The sequence below is a fragment of the Hoplias malabaricus genome, chromosome 7 (assembly GCF_029633855.1).
Source record: "Hoplias malabaricus isolate fHopMal1 chromosome 7, fHopMal1.hap1, whole genome shotgun sequence".
Lineage (NCBI taxonomy): Eukaryota > Metazoa > Chordata > Actinopteri > Characiformes > Erythrinidae > Hoplias > Hoplias malabaricus.
In genome coordinates, this window is record NC_089806.1 from 33,590,673 (window position 1) to 33,612,826 (window position 22,154).

The 22,154-nt window shown below is 38.8% G+C and overlaps 1 protein-coding gene across 1 annotated transcript in view; it reads right to left on the reverse strand.

Annotated features, from left to right (window-relative positions):
• cnih3 (cornichon family AMPA receptor auxiliary protein 3) overlaps positions 1-22,154 on the reverse strand; it is a 77,922-nt gene that overhangs the window by 31,535 nt on the left and 24,233 nt on the right. The window contains exon 3 of the mRNA XM_066677399.1: positions 15,495-15,542. Within this exon, the coding sequence (XP_066533496.1) occupies positions 15,495-15,542 (48 nt within the window). The remainder of the gene's footprint in view (positions 1-15,494; positions 15,543-22,154) is intronic.

Consider the following 22,154-nt stretch of genomic DNA (forward strand, 5'->3'; position numbering starts at 1 on the left):
TTGTCGTAACACAGTAGTAGGTATTCTCTTAAGTACATTAAACATCCTGAGTCTATTGTACTGCAGAGAGAGATGCATTTCCGTAGTGGAGCAATGTGCTTGCGGCCATGTTTCACTGTGAACCCTGGAGCACAGCTCTGCTCTGAGAGAGTACAGCAGTCGCAGAGCTCGTCACAGCACTAAGCTGAGTGCAGCCTACATGCTTCCCGCCTTTAAAAGAGTCATCCTCCAGGTTACAGAGGAAAGACATCTGTGTCAGAGCAGCCAAGTGAAAATTAACCCCAGGCCAGAGGCTCAACACAATAGAGCCGGGCGAGCTGCAGTCAATCTGACCTAGAGAGAGAGAGAGATAGAGACAGAGAGAGCACTGTGAAAGAGGAACATGAATGTATGGGTGAGAAGAAATGTGCCATGATGTCTCTGTGATATGCATGCATTTAAAGAATACAGTGTGTTTAGCACTTCTTAAACATCTTTAGTTGATTTTCTAATTTACACCAATCTCCCAAAACATTAAAATGGTCTCCTTGTTTCAAAATTCATTTTCCATTCTCTCCACAGACCATATATGTTCACTTTGTATTTCTACAAATACAGAGTAGTCTAGATTTAGCGCTGCATTGATTGTTAGCTTCCTATCTCCCTCTCCTTCAGTGGTAAGGACCCTCACAGGATCTCCACAGAGCATGTATGATTTGGGCGGTGGATCATTCTCAGTGGTGCAGTGGTGGTGGTGTGTTAGTGCCTGTTGCGCTGGTAAGTGGAACAGTGGATCAGACACAGCAGTGCTGCTAGAGTTTTTAAAGCCCTCTGTGTCACTACTGGACTGATAACAGTCCACCAACCAAAAATATCCAGCCAACAGTGTCCTGTGTCCACTGATGAAGGACTAGTGAATGACCAAAAAAACTGTGTAGCAGTAAATGAGCTATTATCTCCAACTTTTTATCTCCAACGAGGTAGGTAAGTCTAAAAGTGTGGATAGTGAGTGGACTCAGTGACCGTGTCTGATCCACTCATTCCAACACACCACACGCTAAAACACCACCACCAGGTCATTGTCACAGCAGCGCTGAGAATGATCCTCCACCGAAATAATATTTCCTCATTGCTAGTCATGACCATTGAAGAACAGAGTAAAAGAGTAACAAAGTATGCAGAGCAACATATAGACTACAGTCTGCAATTGTAAAACTGTAAAGTCCACCTGCATGGTCAGTTGAACTCATCAAATGGACAATGAGTGTAGAAACAAGAAAGTGGTCATAATGTTATGGTTTGGTGTATGTCTCCCTGAATGTGACAGATCCTAATCACAATGTCATTAATTCTGAAGCCTTTCCCGAGATTACGATTGGTTCTTATAATCGCATAATTCATTCTACGAATCACCTCTGACTGTGATTGGTTCTAATCACTATGTCATTCATTCTGAGACTTCCCCCTGAGTGTGGTTGGTTCTATAAAGTGTCATTTATTTTGAGACCTCCCCCCGTGACTGTTCTAATCACCATGTCATTCATTCAGAAACTTCAGAACTGAGGCCCTTTCCTGACCCTTATCTAATAAGTCCATTACACCAGGGGATTCTACTGTACGTACAAAAAATATGTGAAATCACAAGCAAGAACCAGCCACAATTACACTGTTCTTGTGCTTTCACTTACCTGCCATATCTGCTGTTGTTGTTAAAATAAATTTCAGACAGCTCTGAAATGATATAAATGACCACTTTTCTAATGTTTTTACCAGTGTTATCAATTCATTAAAATGTTAATTGTGGTAATCACAATAATTTGATGTGATTAATCATGATTAATCACAGGGTCAATGCTACTACTTCTTTGTAGTTTTGGTAGGGAGATTAAACAATTGAATGTATAGAGTGGTATGCATAACAAACCTGGCTAGAGGAAACATTTTTCCCATAATATCTCAGTGTAGTTTTGAGGATTTCTGAATCAGAATCTCTTATTTTGCTGAGTAAAATTTCAGGGAGAGCTTTAGCACTGAAAAACAACGTTTTAATGAAGAACATGAAGACACAGCTCCCATGCTGAAACAATAAAACACCTCCATATCCGTGGTTTGCAGGTGATGTAACTGCGTACTCTAGATAGATAGAGATAGATAGATACTTTATTGATCCCCAGGGGAAATTCAATTCTAGCCGCCTTATTGGGTACCTAATCAATACTCAAACACAGAACCCAAAAACTGACGTTTAAACAGTTTTATTGTTTCTTTCAACATTTATTGTCTTCACTGAGATGATAAAATGAGAGAAATATAAGTATGGATCCCTGGCCCATTTGTATATAGAGTTCTGTTCCTCTGTGTCATTCAGTGGAGGAGCTTGGTTGCATATAACAATAGCACCATACCTGCTTTATAGTGTACAACACAGATAACGTTTGCATTTAAAACTTGTTAAGGTTTAAAGATTGTGTGTGTTAACACATTAATGTGGACCAGACCAGTCTTTTATGTACTATACCATGTACTATACTATACCATTATATATGAGAAAGACACAGAGAGGGAAGTATATTTCATTTTTTGATGTACATGTTATATAGCATATCACATCTGTACAGTTAGTGTTCTCCTCCAAGTGTGTTGAACTTTGTTTCAGGATGTTAAGTCTCAAACTTAACAGGTTTGTTACATAAGACATGCTTTTTCAGCCAGAGTGCATCATTGGTTTGTCTTAAACCTGGTGGTGGGGTCTCAGTAATTCATGTTCTATGACTTTTTAAGGGCTGGAGTTAATAATACAATAATGTTAGCTACACCTCTGCCCGGAGTGTGTTGTCTCAGCACATGGTGACAAGAGAATGGGTCTGGTGCTGGCACTCTCAACACCCAGAATCACAGGCCTATGACCATCCAGGCACAATGCTGCTATTTATAAAGAAAGCTGCTTTTTACATGTTTTTCTATTCCACTTTCTCCCCCACACCCCCTTTCCCGCCGGCAGAGAGGATTTGATAAGTAGAGTGTGGGAGGAAGTTCTTAATTTTTAATGGTTCCGCTGTACAAAAGCCAGCTTTGCAGCAACATCTGAGCTAGTGAATGCCAATGATATTTTACTTTTTTTTTTTAATTATGGCATTTACTGCAGTGGGTCTCTGCTACTCCTGCATGTTCACTAGATTCACTAGGTCCAGCCCAGCTCTGAGTCAAACGTGTGTGACTGTGGCTGAGACAGGGTTTCCGCACTGATCCCCAGCACCTTGCCCTCGGCAAACAAAGCTCCTGCTCTGGGGTACAGTGGGGGGGCTATGTCCTTTTTTGACATTTCTCTGCAGCAGAAGCGAGGTATGAAGTGGAAGCAGCACTAATGAGACGACCCACTACCAATCACAAAGCTGCGAGCTAACAGAGCTTGGGCAGGGTGTCAGATACATGTTAAACTGAAAGGTCTGGTCAGATGTAGTGGTCAGCCTTTCTTTCTTCCAGCATTTCCACAGTCCACAATGGATTCACCTAAAAGTAGTGGAAATTCACTCATTATAAAGGGGGTCAACAAGCATTTGACATACAGTACATCTCTGTTATGTTAGATTTTGACTGTATTTGAATATACTAATAGCCCTTTATATTTTGTGAAGGTTTCATAATGAATGGACCATTGGAAAATGTCCAGAATTACTTTATATATTAAAAAATAATATCTTTTTAATGTGTTGCCCTGTGAAGGACTGGCCTCCCCTCCCTGAATTGGATAAGCGGTTACAGATAATGAATGAAAAAAAAATGAATCTTTTTAATATAGACAGTTATCTTCTGCATCACATATGCCACTCATCCTAAAAGTCCCAAAGGCATCACTCTGGAGTGCAGAGGGACAGGGGCAGATATCCCTGAGGGGAACATCCCTCCTTTCTGTGAAAAACACAGTTGTATTCCCCAATAAGGATTATAAATATAACTATATATAACATATAAAATATGTAGTAATACATATTGAAAAAACTGTGCTTATTACAGATGTAAGAAATACATTTTGAATGACTGCTTTCTGTCCTTCATATGCCTCAGTGTTTTGGTCCATTGACTCGACTACCATCATGGCAGTTGCCAGGTCAGCATATTTTTTTAAGCAATATTGAGCTGTTTTTTCTGTGAAGTTAATCACAGATGTTTGTAGTCGGTCCATGTACCTTTCATGATTTGTTTTTCCATTTCTAATCCTACAGAAAATTTTTGTGAAAAATAGAGAATGACCCATTTCCCAATTTTTAATGATATAATGAAAGGGTCAATCTGCGTGTCACGTCTTGTGTTTGTTTTCCCCGCTATGTGCTCTCTTAGCACATGCCTCTGTTTGTTATTGTTCGTGTCTCCGCCCTCGTCCTCGTCAGTCTCGTTGGTGATCCATCCCCCTCGTTATCTGTTCCATCCATCCCCCTCGTTATCTGTGTGTCTCGTCTGTGTCAGGTATTTAAGTTCCCTTGTGTCATTTCTTGGTTATCGGTCATTAGTATTGTACTGTTTAGCTCTTTAGTCTGTCTCTGCTGTTTCTCGTTTATTTTCCCGTGTCATGTTTTCCAAGTCTAGTCTGTCGTTTCAACTATTGTCATCCTTTCCTTTCCACTGTCATTGTTGCAAGTCTGTCTGTTTCTGTTTGATTATAGTAAGCTTTAATAAATGTCTGTGTTATTAGCGTTTGCGTCCGACATCCATGAATCGTGACACTGCGTTCACTTTGCTTTCTTTCCAGGACAGAGCCAGAGCCATAGTTAAACGGATTAAGTCAGGAAAGAGTCATGGTTAATCCACTGTTTGCAGCAAGTTCAGATTATATGATATATGATTCATTTAGAAATGATTCAGATTCCGTTTCAAATGGGCTGCACCATGCTTTTGCAAACTGAGATTGAGTCAACTCCAACAGTTTAGAGACTCTGAATCATTGGCTAAGAGTTGATTCTGACTCATAGATGCGCAAAGAATCAGTTCTTTGGGAGTCGATTCCTAATCAATAAATACTGTTAAACTTTATTCTGCCCATGTACACTGTGCAGAGTTATGCTGGCCAGCTGAATGGATTTGTAACCACACTCTGAATATTATTTTGGAAATTTCACAGCAATATGTGCCGCATGTCGCAGGAATGTGGGGAAGAATTAGTGTTTTTAAGATATTAGACCATTTTTTTAGACCAGAATCTCCACATACACAGAACCTACTACCTGCAGCCTTAAAACAACAGCACTTTGGAGTCTTCCTCAGGAATTGCACTTAAGAAATTTTACTCTTTATTATCCCCACCAACAATGAAATGAAATTTACACTCCTGCACAGAGAACATGTTCATGTCCTCCACAGACAAGTTTTGGGAGTTTGCACAACTCAGCATTGAGCATGGTGGCCTTGGGTTCATTACATGGTCTGAAAACTATGTACATGTTTGAATGTGGTGTTACTTCACCTAGCTTGACCAGTTTTAGGCAAATGTAAGAGAAGATGCAGTGCTTTGCTTTCTGTGTATGTGTGTTTGTGCGTGCCCTCCAGTGCTAGTTATTGCTAATCCGGTTCCCATGCCTTTCGGGGATGTATGTGTGTATGAAGTGGTGTGATGGAGAGGACAGAAAACCTTTGTACTGCAACATCAAGAAGTAGCTCTGCCTTTGAAGAATAAACACCCACTGCTGCAGAAACCGGGAGATTACTCAGTATCCCCTAGAGACTGACTGTGATTGGCTGCAAGAAGATTCACCTTGACATTCAGCATTGGGAAACACACTAAGTACCACTATGACACACAAGGTTGGGACACTGGGAAAGACCTTTAATATACATCTCCTTAAATCCCCCCTTCTGCAAATAGTCCCTGAATTTATCTCACACCTGAATCACTCTCCTGCAACTCCAAAATCCTGCCCTGCAATCTGACGTGATTCATTTCTTAGGTTTATTATGTCAGAAACCCTTGCTGCCTAAATTTGCCAATCTTTGAGACTGTATTTAGAACAATGCAGTTTTTGAAAGTGAAAGTTCAGCTGCTTATTTTATAATACGCATATATATATATATCATTATGATAGAAAACCTGAGCATATTTATTTAATTTAATTTAGTATTAAATATACTGAGCTTATAAACTTCTGCATACGACTGTAATATTTGCAGAAATATGAACTGTTTGGGTGTCTCAGAGGACCGGTTTGAGAACTGCTCTTTTAAAGCACAAACAAGTTTTTGCCGATATTGCATGCCACACAACTTATTTTGATACTATATAAAACAATAACTTTTTCTTCCACTGGTTCACTGAACTGAACTGGTTTCAGTGGTGCAGGTTAAACTTGAAAATGCCCTCCATCCTCCAATATAAGCAATATCAGTATTTTCAAATTATGCTTCATTTAAGATGATATTCCAAACAATGTGTGCAGCGCCATGCATGAAGAACACAGTGGGGTATGACTATGTACTGCATACAACAATGTAATTATCCTGCCACCTTCATGCTTATTTCTCATTTCCCTACACAGCCGAGCGTGGAGCCTGGAGTCTGGAGCTGCTGATGAATATCAACTCCACTTCAGCACAGATGTCAATCAACGGCTGTAGGCGGAAGAGGGAACCTCCAGAACAAATCTGAAGTAAACCTACTTTTCCAATCTCCTCCAATTTCAGCAGGGGGGAAATGTGCGATGGGACCTGTTGGGTAAGTCTGGCTCGATGAAGGCTGTCTGTTTCAAGCTTCCTATTTGTTACAGTGGAATGAACTAGGTATTGGAGAAAAGTAGAAATAACATAGAAATAGAAATAGAAATAACTTCTGTAAGTGCTGTATTTTTTTTTTTTTTTTTTGGGGGGGGGGGGGGGGGTGTTCATGTACATGTGTGTTCATGTACTGTTCATTTTAAACCACACTAACTCACTGTAGTCACATGATTCTGCCCCTATCTGCTACATGGAAGCAAATGGAGGAGAAGCTAAATGCTGAGGCAGACCAATCAACTCTAGCAGATTGTACCAAAGAAAAACACTGCATCTGTGGTTTGGATGTGCTGTGTTTCACCTTTAATTAACACAACACTGAAAAAAAATAATAATAAAAAGAAAACTGTTTCAGCAACCAAAGCACAATCACACACAAAATATGAACAGTGCATAAAAAAAAAAAATAATAAATAAAAAAAAACGAACAAGCTCCCAGCAACATTAGAAAATAATATACTGGAGCATACTGGAGTCACTGAACCATGAGTGTAAAAAAATACAAAAAAAAAATGTTCCTTAAAAGTAATCGTGGTAAAAGTGTAAAATTAATCGTGATATTGATTTACACTCAAATCGAGCATACCCAGCTATGATATATACAACCAGAACCCTGGTCAAATTAGCACATTAGTTAGCACGTTCGCCTCCCAGCGCTGGGATCTTGGGTTCAAATCCCATCTGGGTGGAGTTTCCATGTTCTCCCCGTGTCTGCGTGGGTTTCCTCCGGGGGCTCCGGTTTCCTCCCACAGTCCAAAAACATGGAGGGTAGGTGAATTGGCTTCTCTAATAAATGTCCTGGTGTGTGATTGAATGAGTATGTATGTGAATGAATGTCTGTATGTGTGAGTGAATCTGTGTGAGCCCAGATATGGATTGGCGCTCTGTACTGGGTTAAACCCTAGTGCCCGATGCAGTCCTCCAGGTGGACGGTCGTTCCTAGTTGAGAGTATGCTGTGCGCGTTTGGCTGCCGCTTCTCACCAGTGTGTGTGTGGATGGAGTGTTCTGAGCAGTGTGGATTGTAAAGTGTCTAAAAAGGTGCTATATAAGTGTAAAGATAAATAAATAAAAATGACATGTTTTGATGTTTTTTTTTAATTGAAAATAAGTAATGCTCCTTAACTTTTTCATTGCTGAATTTCACATATTCTTTGGTATATTTTGTATCTTATGTTTCATTTTCTCCCAATATGTTAAAGAAACTCTAGGTAATATTTGACATTTTTGTTCCTGGACTCCCCCAACATTTACAGAACGTAATTCATTTTTACAGCACTCTCCTGAAAACAAGGGGAAGAGGGAGAGGGTGGTTTCCTACCCTCCACCAAAAGTTACATAGTGCAGTTTCTGCAGTGCTGAGCCCAGAGTTGCAATGACAGAAGCTCTTTTCTACCTATTACAGGGCAGTTAAGCATCAAAATGAATTTGAAGCTGTAATATTAGTGTTAAAAATACTAACCAGTGTTCATTAAATATTCTGGATTGGCCTTGGAAAGAAGCTAATTGCATTTAATGACTGTGATCCAGAGCACATGACTGGTTCCAGTATCTGTGTGCTGTGGTATAAGCCTTATCCTGGTAATGAACACAGTAGAGTTCTTAGGTAAGAGATGCTCTATATTGCCATAATACAAGCTGAATTTGCACACAATGCTTGAGAAGGATTTACCCCTATAGGCAGCACTTGACGATGTTAATCTTGTCTAGCTGTACTAGGACATCCCGTTTCATCTGATACTTTTCTATAGAGATCATACATCAATCAGCCTGATCATCCTCCTTTTGACTACCTTTTTTTGCACTGAGAATTATCCCCAACCAAATAATAACTGTTCTGGGGTGGTCCTGACCACTGAATAATAGGGTGAAAGTGGGCTTGCTAGCTAAAATCATATCTGCAGTTAAATGCAGTGTCAGTTTTTCAAATGTGAATGCTCATACATTCAGAAGAGCAACAGGTTTCTACACTTCTGCCTTGTGCTATAAATAATTTAATTCCTCGCTGTCTGTATTAAACTTACTTTAATAAAGACTTACTTTAAAAGGACCCTATCCCATATTTATCTAGCTTTTATTATTATTTCTTTATTTTAACATGCCTATTTTCAATCTAAACTTGTGCTCTTAAGACCTATATGCAAATAAGCCTTCTTCTGACTGAGTATTAGTAAGGCCAGGTGATTATCACTGAGTGGAGCACTGTCACTTCAGAGAATGCAATTCCATTGCTCAGTCCAAAGCAGAGACGCTCTCTGTGTTTGTGTTTGTGTGTGTGTGTGTGTATGTGTGTCTGCACAAGCAGAACTGAACATCTGTCCACAGCAGGTGTACCTTAAAGTAGCTGCATTCACTCATTAAAAAGGATTTTCTAAAACGCTTGAACGTGTAGTGTGATTTGATTTTATATGTCGCGATTGTTTAGATACAACATAACACAATATTGAAAATAATTCTTACAGTTGTTATTATAATAATACAGGGTTTCTACTCAATGAAACTAGGATTACACATTCCTTCATTTAATATTTTTTCTTATATTAAAACAAACATAAATAAAAGGTAGCCTTATGTCCATTCATGTTTTCAGAAGCATTAAAGCACTGATGTAAAGGCTCCATAAATAACCCATGCAGGGTCACTGAAGCAAGGGCACGATGGCCCAGTGGGATGCAATATGAGCCTTAGGCTAAGTGTTTACCACTGAGATAATAAAAGACACCTCTCAAACCCACCCCCGGCATACAGACCCCAACAGAGAGAGAGTGTGTATGAGACAAAGACACTGTCATATCACATGTAGCTTTGACTACTAGTAGAAGGCAGAAATCATAAAGACAGCAGCTTCCTCCTCCAGGAGTTCTGCAGGATTACTGTAAACATCACACTGAGCTTAGGCTAAAGCCATATTCAGGTCAACGTAACACACAGATAATCAAACATCTCACAAATGTCACACCTCCTTAGCACATCGCAAGGTAAAAGAGCTTTAGCAAACTTTTCAGCATTCAGTAAATTCTCAGTATTGATATAGTCAACTAATCCTGCAGGTAATTGTATAATGGTTCTAGAAAATGACACTTTCTGAGGGTGTATATTTTTAAAATAAATAAATAAATAAATAAACACCAGCTCATTTCAATCAGTAGTATTTTGACAATCACTATTAAACTAAACCATTCTAAACAACACAAGTATGATGATGAAGCTTGAGCACTGCGCTGGACACCCTTCAGACCAAACTTGATTTTTACCTGCTCCCAAATTTAAAGAAAGATCCCAAATTTCTCTTTTTTCCAGTAAAAATCTAAATATAATATATTTGATGTGTGTTTTACTTAATACCTGTACTAAAAAGTTATTGAACCACCCTCATACATATACAGGGGTTGGACAATGAAACTGAAACACTTGTCATTTTAGTGTGGGAGGTTTCATGGCTAAATTGGACCAGTCTGGTGGCCGATCTTCATTAATTGCACATTGCACCAGTAAGACCATGTGCATCCAATGGTTCAAACATTGTATCCAGAAGGCGGTGCCGTGTATCAGGACGACAATGCACCAATACACACAGCAAGACTGGTGAAAGATTGGTTTGATGAACATGAAAGTGAAGTTGAACATCTCCCATGGCCTGCACAGTCACCAGATCTAAATATTATTGAGCCACTTTGGGGTGTTTTGGAGGAGCGAGTCAGGAAACGTGTTCCTTCACCAGCATCACGTAGTGACCTGGCCACTATCCTGCAAGAAGAATGGCTTAAAATCCCTCTGACCACTGTGCAGGACTTGTATATGTCATTCCCAAGATGAACTGACGCTGTATTGGCCGCAAAAGTATACACACCATACTAATAAATTATTGTGGTCTAAAACCAGTTGTTTCAGTTTCATTGTCCAACCCCTGTATGTTTGTTTGCACATTTGGGTCAACCAAATTATTTATTTTGTGATCTAGGACTGGGCAATTAATCGAAAATTAATTCAAATTGAGATTCAGAACTTCTAATCAACATAATCTAGCCTATATCGATTATATAAAATTTTTTAACTCTGTTAAAATATTTGATATAATCGATCTGGAGGAGAACCTAAATGCAGAGGCTGACCGAGCAACTCACTCAGCTCGTACTAAAGAAAAACACAGTGTCTGTGGTTTCGACATGTTATGTTTTGACTTAAATTAAGAAGACACTGAACCAAAAGAAGTCCAATCCAATCCAATCTTTAACACTTTAACACTTTCACAAAAGACCAAAGTGCTGTACAAAAATAAAATACAAAACAATATAGCAATACATTACAGAGTAAAAACAAAAACAAATGGAATCAACAGACTAGGTGATGAAAGCTAAGGAGAAAAGATAAGTTTTAAGAAGTGATTTAAAAACAGACAGTGAGCCTGTCTAATGTACAGGGGCAAACTGTTCCATAACTTAGGGGCTGCTACAGCAAAAGCACGGTTCCCTCTAATCTTATAGTTGTTTTTGATCAGCTGACCAGTTTGAGCGGGTAGGCTTGTAGGGCTGTAACAGCTCAGAAGAATAGAATGGGGCAATACCATTTAGGGATTTAAAAGTAAGTAATAACATTTTAAATTGGACCCTAAAGTATATGGGCAGCCAGTGAAGGGAAGCTAAAATGGGGGATATGTGCTCATGCTTACGTGTGCCCGTTAAGAGCTGTGCTGCTGCATTTTGTACAGACTGTAACCGGGCAAGAGAGGACCCACTGACCCCCATGTACAGGGAGTTAAAGTAATCCAGCCGAGTGGTAACAGAGGCATGGATTACGATCTCAAATTGTTGTCTCAAGACAACAGGCTTTACTTTGGCCAGCTGTCAAATGTCAATGTCAGTGAACAGAAATCAAATCAGACCAAAGCAAATACACACACCAAATATGAACAGTGCTCAAAACAACAGAGGAACAAGCTCCCAACAACATTAACATAAAATGTCACAGCTTTAATACTGAAGCATATTTAAAATACAGTGACCTATGAGGGCCAAAAATACAAAAACAAACTAATTGTTCATTAATTGCAATAGTGGTAATATGTACAATTAATCATGATATTGATTTGCGCTCATATCGCCCAGCACTACTGTGATCCATTAGGAGACTTCTGTACGCTACCATGTTTTCTTTCACAGTATAAAAGAAGCCTGATTCTGCCTGTTCTTGGATGTGGTATGATGCACATCTTTGGAAAAGTATGTTCCAAAGTTGACAGCCTTTACACTACTGTGAGATGGATGAGACAATCCTCTTTCAATGTCTTCATCATTCAACGTATTAATGCATGACTTGAAATATGTTCAATGTTTAGTGGGTCTACTTTCTGCTATTTCTTTGGAGAATTTAATAAATTCATTCATTCAGTCATTTAAATTCCATAACCACTTCATCCTGATGCAAGTTTTGGTGGGTATGAAGGTTACCTGTAATCATTAGGCTAAAAGAAGGAACCCAATAGACAGGCAATAGACAGGTCAGCTCTTACATGTGCTTTCAGTTATTAATAATTATGGATTGTATTATAATTATTGTATTATTTTTGTTATGAAAAAATAGTCCATGTTCAAGGTCAGAAGTTGGTAGCTGCTTTTCATAAGTCAAAAATCATTATTCTGAGATCACCAGCAGCTTCTTTGTTTGATTTTCTTCTATTCAGCCATTTTTCTACTTTCTTTTCGCAGTGAGAACATCTTTACCACTACCTTTACTACTATCCTTTCAGAACCTGTGAAGACACTGTGTTGTCTTCTCTTAGTCAAAAGACTTTTTTTCAGATCAGAAGAAATCTTCTCTATTCTGGCCATATCACCCCTCCTTCAAACATTAACATATTTGATAGGGGACAGTTCTGTTGCGTGACCAAAATGTTAAATTTTCTCGTTCTATTATTTTTAAACTCTCGAACCTAAATTCTCAAACCTTTTAGACCAAATACCACCTGTTAGCAATTCAACACCTCCAAGTACCACCGTTAAGTCATATCACAGGGACACACACACAACATGTACATCATGTGTACATTAAAAAAATGTTTACTGCTTACCATTTTAGTGAAATGACTGAGCAATGCCATGCAGTGAAAGGGACTACATCAGTGAGCTTTAAACACAGACCTGAATCCATTCATTTTTTAAGCTGCTTGATCTATTTCTTGAGCAAGTTCTTCACCATTTTTTGTAATGGCTTACCTGCTTTTGCAATCCACAAGCTAGCATTGTGGGATATTTACTTGGGAATTGAAGTGGTAGTATTATTTTTTTGTGGATTTACATTGTTTAATGTACATGATGTACATTAAACACAAATTCATTTTGTTTAAACAGAACTAAGGAAATGTTTAGATATTTAATAATTCCATAATTCTTTTTTTTTCTTCAGTAAATGTATTACATTTTCAGATGTCATATGCCATACCACCTCTGAATGCTTTGTGTGCCACTAGTGGTCCACCAACCAGAGTTAGAGGACCTCTTCTCTAAAAATAGATACAATTAATTAATTTTGACTAGAATATAAATAAATAAAGTAGGGATTTTGACATTTTCCTAAAGTGTTCAACTGTGGTAATTTTTAAATTTTGAAAAATATTCTTAGTTTCTTAGTGGAATGATGACTCTGAGATATCAAAACATTAAAAGAGCAACTGGATTAAAAACTGGATTAGAAAAAGCTGCTTTTCTTGCCTCCGCATTAATGGGTTAATGAGTGTGGCTGTGGAGCTGGAATGCTGCAGATAAGAGGTGCTACCTCTGCAGATATGACACCCTGCTGCCGAGCTCTTTTGTCTGAATGCCCTTTTCACACTCTGTCTGATTTGTGGTCAGGTGACTTCCCTGTTATACGTAAACATCTGACAGCTTGAACCATGCTGATCTCCATATGATGTGACATATTTGCAGTGAAAAGGGCTTTAGAAACCTTCTGCTGATGCAAGCACTGTTCAGAATGTTGAGGTAGTACTGTACAGTGGCAGCCATGTGTACAAGTCATTCCGTATAGATCTCTGTCCAGTCAAAAATGTTTTAACTTCATGTGATTAGCTCCTGGCTCATCTAAAGCGCTGTTTATATAATCATATACTTTCTAACCCAACTATGGGCTAACCATCCCTGACTGCCAAAACTTGGCTTATCTTACACTTAAAAGATGCAGAAAAACTAGTCCACACAATGTGCTCCTGGCAGAGAGCTCGAGTAAAGAGACAGAGTGCTAACTGGAGCTAAAAACTTGGAACATATAACCCCAGTTCTCTTGTTCCTACATGGGCTTCACACCGACTATGAAATACTCCTCTTGTCCCATAAATGTCGAAATGGTTTAGGCCCACAGTATCTTACTGAACTTCTTATAACCCTATCACCAATCATGTACATTTCATTCACAGGACGCTGGTCTACTCTTAGTTTCTCATATTAGGAACAACACTGCAGGAAGAAGAGCCGTCTTGTTGCAGGGTAATTTCTCCCCTTTTCTTTCACCTGTCTTTCTCATACTTTGAGATACCATGTTCCTTGTTTTCTGTTTTGTTATTTGTTGTACTGTCCGGTGTCTACCAGAGGAGGATGGGTTCCCCCTTATGAGGCTTCATTACTTCCAAGGTTGTTTCCACATGTGCTGAGGGAGATTTTCCTTGACACTGTCGTCCCTGACTTACTCATAGGAGTCTTTGACGGGCAGCACAGTGGCGCAGCAGGTAGTGTCGCAGTCTCACAGTTCCAGGGACCTGGAGGTTGTGGGTTCTAGTCCTGCTCCGGGTGACTGTCTGTGAGGAGTTGGTGTGTTCTCCCTGTGTCTGTGTGCGTTTCCTCCGGGTGCTCCGGTTTCCTCCCACAGTCCAAAAACGCATGTTGGTAGATGGATTGGCGACTCAAAAGTATCCAAACGTGTGAGTGAATGTGTGAGTGTGTGTGTTGCCCTGTGAAAGACTGGCGCCCCCTCCAGGATGTGTTCCTGCCTTGTGCCCAGTGATTCCAGATACGCTCTGGGCCCACCGCGACCCTGAATTGGATAAGCGGTTTCATTCAATGAATGAATGAATGGTTGATTGATTGATGGACAGCACTGTGGTGCAGCAGGTAGTGTCACAGTCACACAGCTCCCTTGCACCCAGTTACTCCAGCAAGGGTGTGGGGGGGGGGGGGGGTTCCGTGACCAAAGTGACCCTGGACTGGATAAGCGGATACAGACAATGAATGAATGAATGAATGAATGCTCGCTGGGCTACCTAGTGGTGGGTGGCATAAGCTCGCTTGCCTGTACCCCACATCACATCTCTGCTGGCATCATAAAGAAAAAAAAAGTGTCGGCTCGTATCTCGGCAAATTCATAAGTTGATTCACTCATAAGTTAAGTTAAGGTTTCACTGTATTTATATATCTACTATACAAAACAAAAGTGATATTGCTTCTAGCGTGCTCATTCTGAGAGTGACAAGGAGGATGCCAAAAGCAGTAGTTTAAAAAAAAATGTAAAAAGAACAAACAAATACAGTTGAGTGAAAAATCATTTAACACCTCTTTAAAATAGAATTTATATTTGTAATCATGCCACTCAAGTACTTAACATAGCTTTTAGGTTCAGCATGAGTTCAGCTTTTACATGCATGGTATACTCTATAAGATTCTCCATTCTAATTTTGGGTCAAATTTGTTCCACATCTTATTGGATAAGTCTGTCATTACCTTACAAAACTGGATAAGGAGGAATCTGGGTTTTGTGTATACCAAATGCTTCTTACCTTTCGGAGAAGGCAGCATATCCTCTCAATGTTCCGAAGTCTTTCACGCTGCAGAGAGAAACAAGGAAGTGTTAAATCCCCTGGAACATTCATTTCAAACTGATCCCCAGCACAATGCCTGCACCATGACCTGCTGGCCTTCAGCTGCCAAAGCTTCAATACGATTTCCTCCTGGAATAAGCAGTGGAGTTAATCTGGAAATGGCTGTGACCTTCAAATGAATTTTCGTGTGTCTGTGCTGGATTATGTGTATGCTGAGAAAAAAACTAAAAAAAAAAAAAAAAAAGAAAGAAATCAAAACCAAACCAAAACAAAACAATTAAGTAATTAAATAAAAATAATAGTAAAACCTTGTTAAAAACACATAGTTTTGACTTTAGTATCTAGTACTAGAATTAATATTTCATTCATGATATCGCCTCGAGTTTATTCACTGCCTGAGCTCCAGATATGGGTGCGGAAAATGGACTCCATCATCACTGCTGTGTCTGATCCACTCATACCATTAAACACACACTAACACACCACCACCACATCTGTGTCACTACAGCACTGAGAATAATCCTACACACAAATCATACCTGTTCAATGGTTCCTGACAGTTAAGGAACAAAGTGAAAGGGGCTAGAGCTACAGATGGACTATGGTCTGTAAATGTAGAACTACAAAGTGCACTTCTTTGATCAGGGTAGATGATAAAATGGACAACGGATATAGAAAAAGAGTTCTAATATCATGGCTGATCTGTGTATTTCACAGTTTCTATCAGAGCAAATAGATAAGCAATTTATAATTTGTTCATCTTGAGTATTAAAGCAATGTATAATGTCCATGGCCACATTTCCAGTGAATTTTAAAGGGAATGTCTATGATTGTGGAGAACTGCAGTTTTGTTTATGTTCAGAAGCTCTACATCTTTTAAGGTGGAATGGTGTGTTTGAGGGGAAAATAATGATTGTTGTTTGTACTTGGCTGAAGTTTAACTTGTCCGTAAGTAATTATTCACAGTTTGAATTACCACAGAAACCTATTAGTAACCGTCTGTGTTTACTTTCATACAGTTAGTGCTCTTGCAGATTTAGAGTCATCCACAGCAACAATAATTCAATATTACCCACATATGGAGCAGGAATACAGCATATCCTCCTCTCAGTTCATGCTTTCCCGCCAAAATTCAGTTTTTCTGCTGTGAGCAGTGAGAGAAAGCCCAGCTTTCCAGACCAAGGCCCCTTTATTTTTTGTTTATACTGATTTGCAGACACTGGGGGCTTCATTAACACATTAGACTAGTTTCGAGCACACAAATAGATGGAAGTGTGGCAAAATAGTGAGGAAACAATCTCAAAATCTCAGAAAAAAATTGTATTAAAATCATGAACCTTTAATATCCAACCTGACATTCAACTTAATAGTACCCACTAGACAGACCCAATAATAAGAATAAGTAAAAACACAGTGAACTGACTGCTTTGTGTGACTAACCCTTTTTCAAGTTCGCTGGATTTTGTGGCACACACTGTAGTCAGCAAACTGCGATCACTGTAGCAGGTTTTGTCTAGAATGGGCTGAATATGTCCTAAATATTGACCATGAATTTTTCTGCTGGCACATCACTCATGTTCTATTGTGGACATGGAGGAACATTGTGAGTAGATGCACAGGGTTTTTAGCTTCCAGTTTGTGTGTGTGTGTGTGTGTGTGTGTGTGTGTGTGTGCGCGCTGTATGTCTGCTTATCCTGAAGCATTTATCTGCTTTGGCCGTTGGCCTCTGTTCACTGGTGGAATTACAGAGCACTACACACTGGCAAGGACAGCGAGGGACGTTTTTAGAAAAACAACTGCTGGCTGAACAAGCGGTAGCCCACTTTTTCAGTGGCTTCTCAAAACGACATATGGTCATTACATCAAAACACATCCACGTGTTAATTACAGGGTGATATTTACGGGTTTTGAGCTATTTCTTTTTAAAATATTTAAAGGAGAGACTGTAGCAAGATGTACATTATTCTAACAAGTTTTTAAAACTAATTAGGGCTAATGACAATTTGTTTGTAGTTTCTACTCATTGTGAGCTAATGCTGTTCATAACACTTTATTCATTTAAGCCAAAAAAGTAAAGGAGTAAACATATATTTAAACTGGTGTGTATATTGCCTATCATCCAATAAAAAACGAGGTAAGTGGAAGTCAAGGTAAAAAGATGTAATTCCAAGTAATTTTGGAGCATTTTTATTGGTTCATTCATCATGAACGTTTCACGCTATGAAGGACAACTGCTGTGTTCAAATGAAGTAAAAAAATAAAAAAAAATCTGCAAAAAAGAAGATACATAATTTTTTATTGGACAGCGACTATATGTATGCAAGTATGGACAAATATGAATAATATATTAATCTTACATATGTTTAAAATGTGCATAAATATCAGTCATTTGTGAATGTTTTACATTAACAGTCAGCAGTATTTTGCTGCTCTAGGGTCCTGAGGTCTTGCTATTGATCTTTGCCATTGGTCAATGTCTGTGAGGAGTGTTGTGTTCTGGCAAATGCTGGCTAGAGCTAGGCTAATGAAACACTGTTACATTACAACAACAGTTGTGTCATTATTGCTGAATATGGTACATATATTTGCTGATGTTACAGGTCTGGACAACAATTCAATATCAAAATATCAATAAAATGTTATATTTCAGATTTCAGTATGGGCAATAACTGCTAAATATGTTTAAATGTAAATTTGTAGTATTTAAATAAACCTGAAATCATTCAAATATATATATATATATATATATATATATATATATACACCTTGGTATTTATCATTATTTTGTCCCAAGTTCTATTAAACACAACTCATCATATCTTTCCATAGTAAAGTTTTGCTTTCACATAAAACAGATCTCTGGTATGGTAAGTTCCTACACTTTAATAGGCAAATATGTAGTTTTTAATATATCTTCATATTTTTGCCAAATTTTCTCTCACATCTATGACTCACAACTGGACAGCAGCCTCTATTAGCATGTTTTTGAGCATGTGACCATGTTTTTACTTCGAGACACATGACACCAGCCAGAGGGGAAAGCAAAATGCCCAGATTAGATACATCAGTTGAGAGATGCTCATGCTAACTAGCACCATGGACAGCGATAGGAGGAAGTTAGGCCATCCCACCCAGTCTGAAACTGAGGCTGATTGTGCACTCTAGAACTCCTGGCCTTGGAGGGCTGAGGCATAACTGGGGATCGAAGCAGAAACTTCCTACCAACACTTAGACTGCTGTGCCACTTTGGAGCCCATTATTTAATATTTACAATTAATTAAATTTTATTTTATAATAAATATTACTTCAGGACCTGGAGTGACAAATAAGTAATTTCAGAGAGAAAAGAAAAATACCACATTGCTTTACCTCTACCTTCTTTACCTAAGCAACTGGTGGACAAACTGGTGGCCATGTAGTGTTTGCACAACTTTGTAAGAGTTCCCCCTGCAAGTCAGGCCTCTTTTAAAAAAAACATAGAATCTATTTGAACGGAAGCTTTTATTTCAGGAAGTGAATTCAGATGAATGTATGCGAGCCTTGCATAAACTATGAAGCAAATTAACTAAAAGGGCAAGCAGAAACTGAAAGTGCAGCATTCTGATTCCCTGTGCAGCATTTTAAAGAATTAATCTGAATTTATCATACATTTTTGATGGCCATTTTTCCCCTGAAAATCCCAGCTAAAGCAGGACTTCATTCAGGTCAATGCATTATTCAAAGCAGTGGACAAATGCTTTTAAATAATGCACTGAAATCCATTGTAACACCAGAGAATGCCACACACATGTCTTAGGTAACACCATTATAGTGCTGCTCCAGTGCATTTCCTCTGAAAAATAAAGGGTTATGCAAGGACATTCTTATTTGACAGAACCGCTTTCCCCTTAGAATTCTTCAGCCAAATGCCCATTAATTGACCTGTCATGCTCACTACTGCACACTAACATAGCAAGTGCGACACTTAAGACAATTGGTAAAAAGCTCATTCAACTTAGCCTTGATTTAAAATCACTACATGACCAGATTGAGACAGCATGATGTCTGTTTGGATCTCTGGATCTGTATCTTTGAGGCTTCTGAGATATTGAGTGTGTTGAGCTGCTAGTGAACAATGCAGAGTGAAGTTTTTTAATATCAAGGCTCATTGTACCTAATCTGTAGTAAGTAAGAAAACCAAGCTAAAATGGGTAAAAAAAAAAAAAAAAAACAGTTCTTCTGCTCCTCACACCTGGGTTCTCATGCAGAACTGAATTGTGGCTTATTCTCATTTACAGGAGCAGGAGCTGAAAAATGTCATTCTGAACAGGAGGTGGGGGGGGGGGGGCTGCTGTGTTGTTTCAGGCTTGTGATGTTTTGACCAAAGCATATAATAGACCTTTCATTAAGACCCCAGAACTGTGTTAACTTGTGAAAATATGGGTGTAACATGTCCCCTTTAAGAATGGTGTAAATATTACTGCAAGGTGTTCAGCAACTATAGTGAATTTAATATAGTTATTAGAGCAATGACCTGAACTGAGTATCAGCATGTAGGCTTTTGCAGAAAGGATTAAAAGGATTAAAAACTGCTCACTCATAGCTCACTGACTGACAAATGGAGTCTAGAATGCAGATGGTGAACTTTCTTCAGACATTTGTGTTTGTAATCAGAAAATAGGTCTATACAAATTTGCAAATCTAAGATTTGACTAATAATTAGTGTTGTCACGATACCAAAATTAAGACTTTCGATACAATACCTGCCTACATATGTCGATACCAATACTTAAACCATACCATTGCAAAAACCTAACACGTCAGGAAAAGCAATGTTCTTTCTGTACAAGCTGAGGGCAATGGACAAAATCGCTGGTATCTGCTTGTTAGTTGTGATGTTTCACAATTTCTGAGTCCAATCCTGCATTCGGCTCCGTGTCATACGTTCATAAGACTTGTTTACTGTTTGAATAAAGCTGAATACCTCAATCAAATATGCGATCTCAGTTCAGGAGTTCAGAAAAAGGAATAAATTCAACATAAAAGAAAGCAAATGTGAAGCCGCTGAGAGAGAGCTGTCTCTCCCACTCATGGTCAGTCCTGGTGTTCTAACAAGTTGTGCTACCTGCGATTCTCTTTTATATAAAGTAGCTAAGGTTTGTACAGAAAGTTACTGGTGCTAGCCGGGTTCTTTGTTTTTTAAATTACTCGCTAGAAAATTTAACTAAAACTATAGCGGAAAAATCATTAAGTGAGTGAGAGGAGGCAAAATGCTGCGGGCGCACACTGCCCCCTGTGGCACTCGTTGGAAATACCGCTCTTATTTTAAAACACTTAAGTACCGGTATTCATTTTAGGGGGTATTTTACAGTTTTAATGACAAAATATTGAGATACTTTTTTATTATCCGTATACTGTTCAACACTATTAACAATAATTAATCTCTGTTCAGAATCACATGTTTAGAAATGATATACAAGAAAATAACCCCTAATGCCTTAAATGTGATGTTCACATTTGTAATCAAAAAGCTCTTTCTATAAAATTCTCAAGATGTTTCCTCAAGATTTGCTGTGTAGTGTTTACTAAATGTGGGCCAATGAAGGACAACTGGTGAACCGGCGACCGGGTCATGGGTGCTGAAGGCTAGCCTGTGTGTCCTGAGCTGTGCTTCAATTATGATTTTCAGTTGCCCTTGCCCACTTTCACTGACCACAGAAGTGGCCACTCACAGTATGAGGGAAGGAGGGGGTGACGTGAAGCAGTTTATTCAATCGGAACGCACTTGCCCTTTGCAACAAACACAAACGTGTATCCTGCTGAACTGATTTCTCTGGTGATTTGCAAGTAGGTTCACTACGAAAAGATATCAATCTGAGTGATCACAAGAGCCGAACATTTTTTTTTCCCACTGTTTATTAATGGTGAAGAGAGGTGGGTGAAGGTGGGTTAAAACCAGAAATACAGGGCCTAACACACAGAAGAGATATAGTAGCACAAACTGCAGGATAAGTTAATAATGGTTATGCCAGAAAGGTGTCAGAACACATACCACATTACATCACAGCTGGGGCTGCGTGCACATTTTGATCCCTTCATTCCTTCACAGCATCACGCATCAGTGTGCCTTGGGCATCCATGACTGCCATTTCACCGGTTAGCCACTGTTGCTCTCACTAGAGGTCAGTGAGGAATATTGGAAAGTGCATATTGTCGTTGTCCAAAAAAAACATTTCTCTGCTTTTGTTCATTTTAACACAGCAGCTGTCCTTAATATTGTGTGAAAATGTCATGATGAATGGACCGATAGAAATTTTGGAGATACTTGTTTTACTTTGAACAGTGAGGATATTCAAGCTTTTACACGTGTTTTATATTCTGGTAATGTAATGTTATTGACTTACTGAAAGCAATAAATGCACTCACAACTATGACATAGTATATTATTCTGCTATGGAAGCTACAGCTTTATTTGGGGGCAAACTTGAGCAAATGAGTTTAATCATGATTAACTACAGGAAGTACTGTGTTTAATAATGCAAAGGTTTGTCACCCGCTCACTCAATATTTCCACTAATATCAAGGGTATCTATAGGGAGACTGCCCCCTCTTTGTTGCAGTAACAGCATCTAATCTTCC